This window comes from Limulus polyphemus, unplaced genomic scaffold, assembly GCF_000517525.1.
Source record: "Limulus polyphemus unplaced genomic scaffold, Limulus_polyphemus-2.1.2 Scaffold0, whole genome shotgun sequence".
In the NCBI taxonomy this organism is placed as follows: Eukaryota; Metazoa; Arthropoda; class Merostomata; order Xiphosura; family Limulidae; genus Limulus; species Limulus polyphemus.
Window position 1 is genome coordinate 2440059 of NW_013665610.1, and position 16401 is coordinate 2456459.

Below are 16401 nucleotides of genomic sequence, written 5' to 3' on the forward strand. Positions count from 1 at the left end.
TCAGTACATTCATCAGGAGTCATATAGTATAGAATACTGTTTAAACAATACGTTATGAATATGTGAACTGTATATGTGTACTGACTGTATCTACATTCCTTTGTAACAGGTGCTTGTTGAACACCAGTCCAACAAGTGGGACGAAAGATGGGAAGAACAAAGTATAGTTCCACCCCAAATTGTTACAATTTGAATATAAATGGGGTAATTAAGATAATATGCACATTGAATAATTAAAATAACCCACGATATCCTAGTAAGGACTATAATATTTAAATGTTTTAGCAACTCTATAATTTTGGATTAAACTATATGTACCACAAAATAAAGGGCAGTATTTATAACATGTTATATTTTATGAAACATCTGGTACTGTACACTTTAGAATAACTCAAAAAACATTAAAGATTGTTTGTGTATATATATATATCACTAACACCGGCGAGTGACTCACACTAAGTTTTAATTCCTAAAATCACTAATAAAGATTCTGATTTATTATAAAAACAACTTAACTGTATAGTAAAGGTTACTGTAGTTCGAGAAAATACAAATACTATAAATCTGAGGTAATCAGTGGGTTGTTCACTGTTCACTCAACTGTAAGTTTAGAAGTTAAATCTATTTTTACAATAAAATGGTTTTATAAAAGTACCAGTATTTTATTCTAAAATTATTGCATTTTTTGCAGTGTACAAAATAAGTACTGTTATATTTACATTTAAGTGCCGATTTACAACTGTTATACTAACGTTTAAGTACCGATTTACAACTGTTATACTTACATTTAAGTACCGATTTACAACTGTTATACTAACGTTTAAGTACCGATTTACAATTGTTATACTAACATTTAAGTACCGATTTACAACTGTTATACTTACATTTAAGTACCGATTTACAACTGTTATACTTACATTTAAGTACCGATTTACAACTGTTATACTTATAACTAAGTACCGATTATAAATTTCTAAACTTTCATATAAAAGTTGCCGTTAAGAAACGGTTAAACTTAAATATAACCAACAATTCCCAACTGTTAAACTTACAGCAAAATACCAATTACTGAAAATTAAACATATATGTAAGAATAACTCAGGAAATGTTAAAATCTCATCTAATTACGAATTACAAACTCTTAAACTGATATCTAATTCCTATTTAATAACCTCAAACTCACCAGCAAGTACGAATTACGAATTGTTTAACTGACATCTAATTGCTAATTAACAACCTCAAACTCACCGAAAGTACGAATTACGAACTGTTTAACTGACATCTAATTGCTAATAAACAACCTCAAACTCACCAGCAAGTACGAATTACGAACTGTTTAACTGACATCTAATTGTTAATCAACAACCTCAAACTCACCAGCAAGTACGAATTATGAACTGTTAATTGACATCTAATTGCTAATTAGCAACCTCAAACTCACCAGCAAGTACGAATTACGAACTGTTTAACTGACATCTAATTGCTAATTAACAACCTCAAACTCACCAGCAAGTACTAATTATGAGCTGTTTAATTGACATCTAATTGCTAATTAACAACCTCAAACTCACCAGCAAGTACGAATTACGAACTGTTTAACTGACATCTAATTGCTAATAAACAACCTCAAACTCACCAGCAAGTACGAATTACGGACTGTTTAACTGACATCTAATTGTTAATTAACAACCTCAAACTCACCAGCAAGTACGAATTATGAACTGTTAAACTGACATCTAATTGCTAATAAACAACCTCAAACTCACCAGCAAGTACGCATTACGAACTGTTTAACTGACATCTAATTGCTAATTAACAACCTCAAACTCACCAGCAAGTACGAATTACGAACTGTTAAATACATCTGTCAATGCCGATTATTATCCTTTCATCTAAGTATAAATTAGAAAATGTTAAACTTACGCCTCACTAAAGTCCTGACACTTACTTATTATACCAATTAATTACTGTTGAACTTACTTCTACTAGAATTTGGAAGTCTTAAATTTTCACCTAAGAAATGATTATTAAGAACGTAAATTTAGTCAGTAACAGCCTCTCTCGCTCTTAGTATTTTTTCTTTAGAACTTGGATGAATCATTTTATTACGTTTATCTGTATTTACGCTCTCTTTCTTAGCGTGTGTGTTATAGTTTGCTTAAAATAACGTTTAACATAGACGTCGCAAACCCTATATTTTTCCTGATAGTAATTGTTTATTTAGCCTGTTTCTATGCAGTTGTCACCCAAAATGAAAGGAGACAGATTTTTGACAGGTTCTAAGCATTACATTGTTAGTAGCTTTGTGTGTCTGTACAGTATAGATACTTGTTATTATCTGAAACATCCTTATAACCTAAAGTTTATAGTACACAAACAATTTAATTTGTATCTTGTATGTACAACTCAATACTTGTTATTGTGTGAAATTGAATAACATTGTAAAGCTTTTTTATTCATTGCCAATATTTTCTACGAATAGATTTAGATATCATCACTCACTGTGTGTTTGTCATTATTTAAAGTTGCTTAGACCATCGTTTCTCTGTGTTTAGATACTGATATATACTCACTGTGTGTTTGTCATTATTTAAACGCTGCTTAGACCAGCGTTTCTCTGTGCTTAGATACTGATATATACTCACTGTGTGTTTGTCATTATTTAAACGTTGCTTAGACCAGCGTTTCTCTGTGTTTAGATACTGATATATACTCACTGTGTGCTTGTTATTATTTAAACGCTGCTTAGACCAGCGTTTCTCTGTGCTTAGATACTGATATATATACTCACTGTGTGTTTGTCATTATTTAAACGTTGCTTAGACCAGCGTTTCTCTGTGCTTAGATACTGATATATATTCACTGTGTGTTTGTCATTATTTAAACGTTGCTTAGACCAGCGTTTCTCTGTGTTTAGATATTGATTCATACTCATTGTGTGTTTGAGCTTGTATCAATTAAACCGGTCAATGGAAAGACAGAGAATCGTGAGTTCGTCGTCAAAACTCCTCTCTCACCACGCGGTATGGATGCAGAAGATGAAGAAGATCGTAAGTAATAGTTCATTCCGTCAAGTTCACTCAAGCCTTTTTTTTAGAATATTTATGATAGTTCGAAAATAACACGATTGATAGTTTTACATTCATCTTCTGATTGTTGATTTAGATAATAATACACATTTAAATATTATAATCACATTTTACGAAATAAATGTGAAACATTCTCCTCAGTATTATTTTTTTTCCCTTTACAAAAATGCCAAGACGTTTTTGTTGATGTTTTAGCACAAAGTTAAACATTGAGCTATCTGCGTTCTGACCATCGTTGGGAATCGAACCCCACATATTAGCGTTATAAGTCCTTAAACTTACCAGCGACCATTCTATTTGTTAACTTTATACATAAAACAAATAAAGTCACCAAAAATACATAAGATTATAGGAAACTTATTTACTATATCGCCAATGATTCAACAGATCAATTTAAAACTATTAAAATATCAATAAAACAAACATCCCCTAGAGGGACTTGTAACGCTATAATCCAGGGTTTGATTACCCGCGTGGGCTAGAGCAAATAATCCAATGTGGCTTTGCTGTAAAACAAATAAGTAAAAACATTACATGTATATAGTTTAATTTATCCATGAGATTACACTATTTATAATACACTAGCAGCGTTACCCGGGTTTCCATATATAATACACTAGCAGTGTTACCCGGCATTGTCCGGGTTTTCGAAAAACCTACTCTCTCTGTTCCATATTTCGATAGGTAAAAAACATTTTGTGAACTTATGAAAAAAAAAATCCTTAGGTTTGATTTTAGAAAATAAACTACACACCTGTTTCAAATCAGGGCTTCCTTATGAACGATGTTTCTACTGGCAAGGATAAATAGGCCCTTATGGAGAATATTTAGGCTATCTTATACACATATGAGTACCGGTTCCGGCTAACAGAATAAGCCCAGCTCTATTCTTCCCATTTCCCGTTCTCAAATACTAAAATCTCAAACGTGTATATGTATGTAATATTATGTTCAATTTGCTTTAATGTAAATTTAATATATTGTTATGAATGTGATACCGTATTCACATTATGATATTGATGTATGTTTGTTTCTTTGAAGCTAAGCACAAGGCTACACAATGGGCTATCTGTGCTCTGCCCACGAAGGGTATCAAAATCTGCTTTCTTGCGCTTTAAGTTCGCAGACATACCGCTGTGCCACGGGGGGGGGGGCACAGCGGTATGAAATATATTACAAACAAAATGCAATATTGTACTTTATAATGTAAGAAAAGAAAAAAAATCCACTTCCAGGAATCAAACCACCCGGACAAAAAATATTAGAATAAAATAAATTCGCTGACTTGACTTTAATCTCATTTTACATAATAAGTATTATTCTTTTCACCTAGTGTATATTTTAGCAGACAGCATAATTTTATTTTATAGGTTAGGCCTACTGTTTGCTCTTTCACACACAACATTCTAATTCGGCATAGATTTCTTTCGTGTGTAAGATTAAATATATGATGTATTAGTAGATGTAGAGTTAATGATCTAGAACTAAATAGGCCTATGACGCTATATTATAAATTAAATGTTAACTCAAACTTGCCAAAAAATGTCAAGTCTGCATAGAATATATATTCGTGTAATGTAATAGTTAACGATAAAATTACCGGTTCGGCTAGCAGACGATAGACGCATATATCAACAAAAAAAAAATCTTAATTTTTTCACATCTTCACGTGAGAGAAATGTGACATACGCAGTAAACGCGGCAAAACAAACAAGCAAGCAAAGAAACAGAAATATTTGGAGTTTTATATATAGATTGATATAGTGTAATTTATCCATGAGGTTTACATCATTTATAATACATCGTGTTGAGTCAGCGAGGTCACGTGACTAGTATCACGCCACCTCTTTCTAGAAATATCCTGTTCCTTCAAGAATGGTCTAGTAAATGCTAGGGCATTTTTTGGGGATTTCAAAATAATGTACTAAAACATTAAAAGTAATAAGTTCAAATCTGGAACAAATATAAATACTGTAATCATTTCTTATAAATACAATTTCCTAATGTAATTTTCCAAGATATTAAAGATCATAATGCAAAAAAAGTAAATTTATTAAAAGTAATAGGCTTTATGTTTCTTAAACTACCTATATATGTCAAAGCATTTATGAATTTTCGAAAATATTCGGCACTAGTTTTATTGTTGGAATGAAATATAGCAAGACTTGCATTGCCTACTAAGAAAGTTAGTAGCCGGTAGTCATCGGGTTAAATTTACTAATGTTTTCCGTTTATACTTCTTGTTTCCTTTCTTGTTCCAGTTGCCACTGCTGTAGTCTCTCTTCTTGTTTATTTTCTTTTTCCCCCAACAACTGCTGTAATTTCTCTTCTTGTTTATTTTCCTGTTCGAGCTGCCACTGTTGTAAGTTTTCTTGTCACTGCTGTAAGCTCTCTTCTTATTTATTCTCTCGTTCTTGTTTCTTTTCTTTTTCATCTGACAACTGTTGTAATTTCTCTTCTCGTTCTTCTTGTTTCTTTTCTCGTTTTTCTTGTTTCTTTTGCTGTTCTTGTATTGCTGCCATTAAGTCTGCTAAGCTGTAGTTTGATTTGCCGCTTCTCGTTTCCATTTTTTTTATCCAATTTCTGACACCAGTTTGTTACGCCTCCGTTCGTTAGTTAAGTTTCCGTAAATTCGTTCCGACGAAACTTTAGCGACACAAGTCCTTTCTTAAAAAAAAACTGGTTTATTCTTTCCGAATACAACTTTACGATACACTTAATTTCAACAGTCGCTCTCTAACAAACACTATAATTCACGTCTCACTTGGCCAACAATATTTTGTCCGCATACATTCAATTACTCATTACCCTGTTGTCCTGTCACGTTGTGAACGTCTTATATATACAAGACTAACACACGTATCATCCATAAAATGCAAATTTTATCTATTTTTAATTTTTTTAATAATCACGTACTGTCCTTATGGTTTCAAGTAATATACAAAACTGAAAATAATATTTGTAAATAAACCTAAACAATAAATCAGTATTTTTATTTTTAACTAGGATTTCATGTTTATATATGTACATAAATGCATTTTAATTTTGTTTCATAAATGTATTTTTATTTCAAGTTTATGTTTATGTTTCATTGCAGCCATACTTTTGTTTATTGTGCTGAATAAGTCATGAGGTTAGCAGCTTGAACTTTGTACATTTCTTGTGAACTATCATGACTGTTGGTGGTCACTCTCGTTCAGTCCAGCGCAGGCACATTTCAACATTACTGTAGATATGATAGTAAGAAAGCCTTTCAGTACTTGAATATCATTTCTTTGAACTTTCAAACAAGTTTATTTCAACATATGTGCATGTATGTTGTTTCACTATACAGACAAAACTAATTGCCACTACTAGCAAATGTATGTAATAGTTTACAGCAAGGTGGTTTGAATAACATCGCCTGACCCCTAGTTACTTGACACATTCTGTTAGAAGAGATTACCAAACGATACAGACACCATAAATTACAAAGAAAACTACTTTACAGCACTTAAAAGATTAGTCCTGGTCACATTCCTCTCATTATAGGTAAGATTTATGTTGGAATTCGAAACTTAAGTTCTTCAGTGTATTGAGATCCCAACTGTGAGAATGTCATAGCTTCCCTGTATTATTGAGACAAATGTATTTAGTCTGTTTCACAACCAACATATGGGTTTTATTGTTGTCACTTGTACACTGAGTTTTAAACCATTTGCAAAATATCAGAATAAACTTTAGATATATATATCAGTTAGACATTTTAATTCTAAAGCAATAACAACAGAAGTGTGGGTCTTACTACAAAGTGAAGATTGTAAGAAGGAAAAATATAAAATTCTTATGTGGTACTAGTAGTATTAAGTACAAATCACACAAGTTTATCATTCTACATACTGAATCATATTATCATTATTAACTAAATATAAAATTACACTAAATTATTGAGCTTCAAACTACAAATTTAAATACAAAAGAATATAAAAAATCAAACTCTTTCAGTTCAAAGTGCTAAGACTAATTCATGTAAAGACCTTGCACTCGCCACTCGATAGCTCTTAACCCTAACAATCGTGGATCAACTTCTTTCCTAAAAAATATATTTATTTTGAGTTAATTTTTCAATATAATGATTGATATAAAAAGATATATGATGCAGTATGACTTAAGCTACTATAGAAAAATAATAAAAGTCACGTACATCCCATGCAGTTTTTTCCAAAAGCAAGTTTTCTAATGCTTATAGAAAAGTACTATTGGCCAATACTAAATACAACCTCTACATAAAATGGCAGTTACTATAATAAGCACCACCCACATTCATATTGTAAAATCCAGAGAGCAACATTTCGTCATGCGCTTTGCTTATCATCCTATGATTTGTCAAACGTGAAATACAGCAATTGGAATAACATGGTACTGAAATTGACACCTTCGACCAGGATTGGCTAAAAGTTTTACAACTGACGTTTAACACGCCTAGACGCTGTTTTATAAGGAAAACAGACTATAAAAAAGGTTTAGATACCAATCATAGATGGCAGGACCAGTGCTGAAGTGGAAGGAAAATTTTTGAAAAAAAATTTCCTTCTTAGAGGGTGCCTATTTACAGTCTCAAATGTATTTTAGGATTTTTTTCATTAAATTCCTCTTTAAGCTTCATTAAATAATACAATGTTGTATAAATAATTGAATGCTATGCTACTATTTACAAAAATAAAATCTGAAATCCAATAAAAGATAAGTTCTCTATAATTGTTTCAATTCACAAATGTGATTTTGCCCTCACAATAAGACAAAATGGCCGCTGCAGGTAACTGGTTAAGAGATGTGAAATCTAATATCTCTATAGCACCAACATCCCTGGCAAACAGCATCAATATCCACAAACATTTGATTTATGGAGTTGTTGATCTGACATGGACAGACCCAACTTTGAACAATAAAAAATAAGTATCTAAATGTTAAAGATTTTTTTCAGACTTTTTGCACAAAATTACATAAAAGAGTTATCTGTATATAATCAACTCTAGTTTTGATCTTACAGGCTAGAGGGAAGGAGCTAACCAACAGTACCCACCCTCAACTCTTGGGCCACTTGTCTGATTGAACAGTGGAATTTTACAATCACTCTTATAAAAAACCTCTGGCCAAGTGCAAAACACATTTTTTTCATGAAACAATTTTTCATATCAAATTAAGCATGCTAACTACTAGGCTAAAGAAGTTGTTGCTAACAGGTTGCTATTGATCAAACATTTAAAATGAACATTTTACACTGTTTAAAGTTACATTCAAAATTTAATTAAACTACTTTATTATCAATATATATATATATATGAATAAATTTGGCATCAAAACATTGTTAATAAATCATATTCTAAGATTATACAAGTTTAATTTTTAATTTCAAAAGGAAATATTCAAATAAATTCTCTATCTCCCCTTGTATCTGTATTGTGACATTTGTTCTTTCTGACTTGCCAATCTCTCTCTGATGTCCCAAATTTAATATAAATTATTCCTTACAGTATAGATATTACTAAGGCATAGGTTAATTTTTATAGTCTTCAATCTTCTGTGTTTACAGATATAAACTAAAAAGTTAAACCTACTTGCCATAACCTTCTATCGCATTCTCTCTTTCACAAATTTACTGCCAATAGTTCTCTGTTTGCTATTACATCATTTATACCCAAAAGAAGGACAAAGTTTTAATTTACCAAATGACATATAATATTACTTTGTTCTCAAAAGATATTTTTAGTTATTTTGCCTACAGATTGAAAGTTTCTATTGTTGAGTTCAGAGTTAGTAACTAAGAGAGATATTTTAAGGCACTTATGCCTTAGCTAAAAAGCCATTTAACTTATATAGTTACAGGACATTGTTTGCTGTGTACATGTTTTTACTTTATATTCTTATGTGCATACTTGAAATAAATAAAAATTATTTGATATGCTAGTACCATAATTACAAAAAACATAGGCTTAAGTTTCATTGGTGAGCCAATAGCAAAAAAATACAAGAGGTCAAATATAAGTACCAAATTTCTTGTTTTTTTATGTATATTATTTATCTGTTGTTATAATGGCAAAATGTAAAAAATTTGAAACTTACTAGGTTAGATAAGATAATGAAAAAAAATTTCACAAGGTGTGCTCATGTGTAGCTCATGCATTAAGTCTTTTGATACAGTGGCTTGAACTACATGTTCGTTAAATGATTTACAGCTTGTCTCATGAAACGTAATTAGACATGTTCAAAGAGCAATAAAACAGTAAAATCAAGTAGAAATAGATGTACTTTTAAAGAGTCTTAAACTATTTAGGATAAGTAATTGTTGTTTTCTGTTACAATCTGTAATAATTCTAGAAAGTACAAACGAGTAATTTAGATTTCCTTTTTTTTTGTGGTGGTTACAAAGTCAGTCAAATCGACCAAGTTCATATAGAGTTAGGGTAGAGAAAAACAGATAAGATATAAAGTTGAGCTGAAAAAAATTGGATATTTATTTAAGAAGTTTTAAAGGTTATGCAAATAAAATTTGAAAACTTTCAGAAGAATAAACATGAAGATCACCTTGCACTCGGATTAGTCAACATTCTGACTCCACATATTCAGACAATTCTTTAGTAAATATGCTTAATCAAAAATCCTAGTTTTGTGTGTACAAGAGACTTGTAATGTTTATTAAAAGCCAACATTAATGAAGACATATGTACCCCATTAAAAGTTATAGTATGGATATTCTTATGGTTACAAGGTTGGTCAAAATGATCAAGCCAATATTAAAAGAATTAAAAGCATTTCAGAAAGTATTTTCACAAGACAATTTTAAATCAAATTGAAATTATATAAATGTTTTCTACAATTTCCATATTTGGTTGGAAATTTGCAAAATGTAGACCATACTTCAAACTTTACAATGTATGATTAAACCAATGATTTGCCATGATTAAAGTTTAACCGATCTGTATTTAGTAAAGAGCAAATATAAAAGTAAATTTAATATAACTTTAAAATACATGTACTATTACATTAATATAAATCTGCTAAATAGATAAAAATATTAGCTTAAAGAATTTGTTTGAGAAATTATTTTGAGAATTTTTCCAGTGTGGATACCTTGTTACGAGAGATGTTGGTTCAATTTGCCATAGAAGGATACCACTTTGACAAGCTACAGCCAGGTAGGAGGCACTGTAAGGTCTGAGAAAATATAAACAGAAGTAAAAACATAATTTAACAGCCTGCAATAAGTCATAAAGTTTTAAAACAAAAAATTAACTAAAAAAATATAGAATCACACTGAAATAAGAGTATGGTGGTGTATGTCACAAGTACTGTAAGAACAAAGACTTGTATTACAGAACAATGACAAAGTACAAAAATACTAAATATTCTATATACAAAGATCAAGAAAAACACAAGTTACAGAAATAACAAATAACAAACCTAGAAACAGCCAGAATTCAGTTTTATGACAGAAAAATCTGAGCAGAAACTAAAACAATTAGGCCAAGTTTTTGGAATCAAAAAACAGGTACAAGTTTTATAAATCATTCCAAACCTTTAAAAAAATTCACATTTGTCTGAGATCTGCCATTAAAAAATCCTCATATGCATTTAAGAGAATTCAATCAGTGTATAAGACATGTAGCCATGGTCAGTACTAAAAAAAAAAAAACAATTTACACTTAGCACAGATGATTCTTTTTTTTTAATTACAATTTTGTAAAACATTTCTTGATATAATTATTTGTTCATTTTCTTAGTGCAAATCTAGACATTCAGGGTTTCTGTGCTCTGTCCAGATGGAATTGAACCTCAGATATTAGTGTTACCACTGACCCTCCGTGAAACTAATATAACTAAAAATGATAAATTTTAAAGTTACTTTTCTAACAACTTTTTATTTCAAGATATATGATATTCAAACTGGTAACCAATAAGCCATAAAGGTGTAAAGCACATGATTAATACTATACATTGTGGAAAAATAGTTAAAATGATGAACTTGATAGCACAATTTTTTTAGAATTAAAAATGAACTTCAAATCAAGTATTTACCTCTGCAATAATGAAAGCTCTTCCTTTTTGAGTTGGAAATCATTCTGTCAGGAAAACATGTGACTAAATTATTATCTTTGGCTTTGTTTACCACAAACTAGAGTTTATTACAAGATATTCTTATAAATGTAAATAAATTATTGACCTATATCTCCAGAATGTAACTTTAATAAAGCTAGTAAAGTTACATTCTGGAGATACAGGTCATTATTTTATTTATGTTTATAAATATGTGACTAAATATTTTCCAAATTCTTTAACAAATCGCACAACACGTGTCACTTATCCATAATTTTCCACTCTCCCATGCGACATATTGCACAAGTATCAGTGGATTTTGCATAAGCTCTGCTTTCTTAATTTAGATTTTATTGAAATTTGCAGTCATGATATATTTTGGCTGTGGGAAAGGTATTTCAGAGGAAGTACCTGTTTGAAATTCATTTTAATTCTAAAAATATAAATTCAAAACTACTAGATCCAAAATACAATAGAAACTGAAAGAGTCAAATTTGGATGATAAATAGAAAATCAAAATGAAAAGTCTGATAAACCCAAAGGATCCATAGATGAACATATACCTGAGATGATTCCCAAAAGTCTGGGTGAATGAATCATCCATAACAGTCAGTTAGTGAGTCATAAGGATCCTCCTCATTTACAACAATGCTAGACCAATCTGAAAACATGAAGATGGAGCAAACATCCAAAACCATTACAATAAGGAATCTAGAATGGAATGACAACCAGAAGCAAAACTAGATGCTAAAAACCCTAATCAACTCCTGCTGGCAAGCTTCTACTTAACAGGAAGCAAGGTAAAGTGAAATATCTGCAAAGACAAATAAATATGCAGGTTTAATTTTTATATATATAAATGGAGAGCATCTGACTAAGAGGTAAATACCTTGAACCATGGCACAAATGGTAAACATGTCAAAGAAACATAAGAATCACATGATAATATAAACAACAGCAACGACAAGGAAGAAAGAGAATAACTAATAATAGTACAGAAAAATAATGTCTCAAAACAAGACAAGTCATAATGTGCAGGAAAAAAACTGACAATGGTTAAAGAAACAAACAAAGAGTCAAAAACTTGAGAAGGAAGAGTAGAAGTAAATAGAGTGTACGAATAAAGGACCAATTTCAAGAAATATCCACAACCCCAAAATAGAGAAGGTGAGAGTAATAAAAGAATCAAATATGAAAATTCATCTCAAGTACTCTCAGATATAATGTAAATAGGTTCAATATTGAAAATATATTTCATGGGTCAATTTAGATTTTTAAAAAGGGAAGATCCAAATAATTGATATTGGTGAGCAATGAAAGGGGGCTTTATCCCCCCCCCCTCCTGAGAAGTTAAAGACTTCTTGAAATTTTAAGACCTTCTAAGTCCTATTCCTGACATTTTCCATGGATTTTTGCTGTTCACTCCCACTTGCAAATTAGCAATAAGAAATCCAAATCCAACTTTGTAGACTCTGAAAGCAACTACACCTGGGCAAAATTTGATCTTCATCAAAAAAAAAAGAGGAAAAAATAAAAGACAATTGCTATACAAATTAAGCATCCACAGGATCTTCATAACCACTAGAAATATGAATATACTATGACATGAATAAGTTGAAATATCAGAGCTGACATAACATCTAAATTTGCTTTGCAGATTACTGGAAAATTGTATAAGTTATAGAAATTCTGATACTGGCAGAAACAGCTGCATCAGAAAGAATGTCATAGCTAACTGTCAAAAAGAAAATCTAAATTATATAAATCTTGCTTATGTTAGATCCCCTGATGTTTGAATAAGTCTCATGGAAGGTGAGAGAGTGAAGAATTATTCATAAGTAATAAAAACTCTGCAATGCATACAGGACATTCAGAAAAGTTTTAGTCACATTTTTTTGACAGCATAAGTTCAAACTCAAAAAGGAAAGACTCAGTATTTCAAAGGTAAGTCTTCCTGATTTGAAGAGTTCCATAAAGTAATACATACACACGTAAGTGTGTGTTCTTATAGCAAAGCCACATTGAGCCATCTGCTGTGTCCAGAGGGGAATCAAACACCTGATTTTAGCATTGTAATTTAAATCCGAAGACTTACCGCTGTCCCACCAGGAGACACACATGTAAGCACTAAGAGATAAATTCAAATATTGTGAACCTAAATCTTTGCAAATCTGATCTGACTACATGTATATGTATTGTATCAATACAATACTCTTAAAATGAAATTTTATGTTGAAAATAACACTAGAAAAGCAACCTGGTCTAAGTACTTGTGTCCACTGAGGGAAATCAAATGCCTGATTTTAGCATTGTAATTTAAATCCAAAGAATTACCACTGTCCCACCAGGAGACACACATGTAAGTACTAAGAAATAAATTCAAATATTGTGAACCTAAATCTTTGCAAGTCTGATCTGACTACATGTATATGTATTGTATCAATAAAATACTCTTAAAATGAAACTTTCTGTTAAAAATAACACTAGAAAAACAACCTTGTCTAAATACTTAATTTTATTTGCTACATTTTTTTGTTTAATTCTACATAGGAAATTTGATATATTTAAATGATATGAATACTATTACACTATTTAATGCCTTGTAATATTTACTGAATTTTTGTTCTGAGAAACACCATTGAGCAATGTAAGGAATGGCAAAAACCTGTGGTGTTGAGCTTAGAAGGTTGGTTTAGCTATTAACATTGGTAAGACAAAGACAATGAGGTTAAAGACAAATTATTTGGATCAGGTTATTGTGGGCTAAGAGATAATTGAAGATATGGAAACTTTACATATCTTGTTAGCATAGTTAGTGTCGATGGAGGTATATGGAAGAAAGTAAAAAGAAGACTGTGAAAAGAACGAGTTGTTTTTTTGAAGGTTTATATATTAAGATGAAGTTCAAGTTGTTCAATAGCTTAATTCTTTTGATTTTGTTATACAGTTGTGAGATATGGAAAGGATTACAGGGCAATGAGTCTAGATTGAGAGTTTTTGAGAGTAATAGCTTAAAAAGTAATGGCATTCAAATGGTTTGATCATATAAATGAAGAGACATTAACAAAGAGAAGTTGTGTTGATAGAGATCCTATGAACACGTTCTAAGAATGAAGGAGAATAGACTGTCAAGACAAACAATGGGCTAAAGGCCAATTAGAAGAAGACACAGAGGAAGACCAAAAGACACTTGGCATAAAACAATAGAAAAGGAATTGAGAAATAAAGGCATGGACAGTATAGAGGTTGAAAAATTGGAAGAAGACTTAACACAATGGAAAGCCTTGATAGCTTCCATATGAACCATTTGAGTTTTGGAAAGGACTGATGATGATGAATATTTACTGAAAAAAAAATCTTTCTCAATAATAAACAAACAGTCAATTAAAAAAAACCTATCCTTGGTTTGGAAACTCCAAACCTATAATCTTTACCTCAAACAACATAGTTATCCAGAGTTTGCAATTTCAAATGTTAGTTTACATAAGGTATTTGGTAAGAACAATACTGGAAAAGAAAAATTCATTACAAAAGAAAGTGCAAAGTTCAAATATTCACACACACACACACACACACACACATATATATATATATACTCACTTCCAAGCCATGTCAGCCACACCTCTCTGTTGTTTGTGTTTTAGCAGAGGTGTAACTCTACTTCCAGAGGCAAAAATTCGAACTGAATCATCTCGCAAGGCAACTGCACATTTGGGTGTATGAGGATGCCATGCAAAGGCCCGAATTGTTCCATGATGCCTAAAAATGAAACAGTAAATGTGGCAATAATATTTCATAATCATTTACAATCAACAAAAGTTAATGATCTTAGCAAAATCCTTTAAAAGAAATAATCATGAAATTAAATTTTCAAGTCCTTGTATGTTTGTACGTGAAGTAACCAAATATTTATGTTCTATTAGACTAAATAACCATATACATTGTATAGCCAATGGTAAGACATAACCTCAGGCATCAATCACAAACAAGCAGATTAAAACAAAACTTACCAATCTAACACTGGACAAAACTGGGCTATTAAATCTTCTTTGGACAACTATAAGAACATGAAAATATCCATATATATATATATATTGAGTAAAACTATTTTGATTACAATATAACATCAAACTGAAACTTGAAATTATTAATTCTTATTTCAATTTATTATCATGCTCAGTAACCTAAAACTGTGATAAAGGAGGGTTTTTAATGAAAATATATGTCAACACTCACAGCTTTCTTGATTTCCTACACTTTAGTTTTTCAGAAAAATTTGATAACTTTATTCCTTTAGAGTTCTTTTCAGATGTGATAATTTGTAACATTAATTTGCTATTTTCTTTTTTTTTTGTCTATACAACTCTACTGTGAGAAGACCTTGGAAATGTTTTTCTTTGACCAAACTGGCTAACCTCGAAAAGTTACCCCAACACTTTAAACATTTCACACCACAAAGCACTTCTAATGATACATATTAAAATTTCCAATAAAATTTCATACCCTAAGACACTTTCAATGATATTAACACATTTACCAATAACACATCCAACTATATAATTATATCTCCTATGTACAATCAAACATATATATGTCTCAGTTCTTTCTAAACATCATTGTCATACATATATATATATATATATATATACCTCATGTAAGTAATTTATACTGCATAAAGGATAAAGAAGAATCTTACCAAAGTGTGGGGGAAAAGTGACCCATAGATTGAACCAAGCCACTGTACAGTTCGGAGTAAAAGTTGAGCAGTAATTCTTGCACAAGAGCTTACTAGAAAGAATAACTGTTACATGAATCTGAGAACATAAAAAAATGCAAATATTAAATTTGTTATTACATATGTTCAGAATACTTTCAGCTGGTTAAATAAAAAAAATGTATTTCCTATCTGTTGGGTATAATAGTTAATCAGTGTATACTAGAGTACTTAGCAAATTACTACGCATTTTATTTAACGAAATGTTACAGTTCATTAATTTTTCTAAAATATATACCTAGTAATTTAAATATTGTAAACAAATTTGTGACAAAAAACAAAAAAGACAGGTATTCAATGTAATTTTATATTATCATAATAGTATTAAACTAGCAGAGACCCGCAAAACATTTCCGGTCAAATTAGTATCTTTATCATAACAGAACTTCTTTAAATATAACATTTCTAGCACAATACAAACGAATTGTAATTGTAGACAACAAAATGTGTAAATCCACTTGTATA

The 16401-nt window shown here is 30.7% G+C and overlaps 1 protein-coding gene across 1 annotated transcript in view; it reads right to left on the reverse strand.

Moving 5' to 3' along the window:
* The window catches only part of LOC106463729 (aladin-like), a 41207-nt gene that overhangs the window by 15718 nt on the left and 9088 nt on the right, over positions 1-16401 (reverse strand). The window contains exons 5-8 of the mRNA XM_013924161.2: positions 15859-15950; positions 15173-15219; positions 14763-14921; positions 10200-10283 (exon numbers count right to left, since the gene is read on the reverse strand). Coding sequence (XP_013779615.1) covers positions 10200-10283; positions 14763-14921; positions 15173-15219; positions 15859-15950 — 382 coding nt within the window. The remainder of the gene's footprint in view (positions 1-10199; positions 10284-14762; positions 14922-15172; positions 15220-15858; positions 15951-16401) is intronic.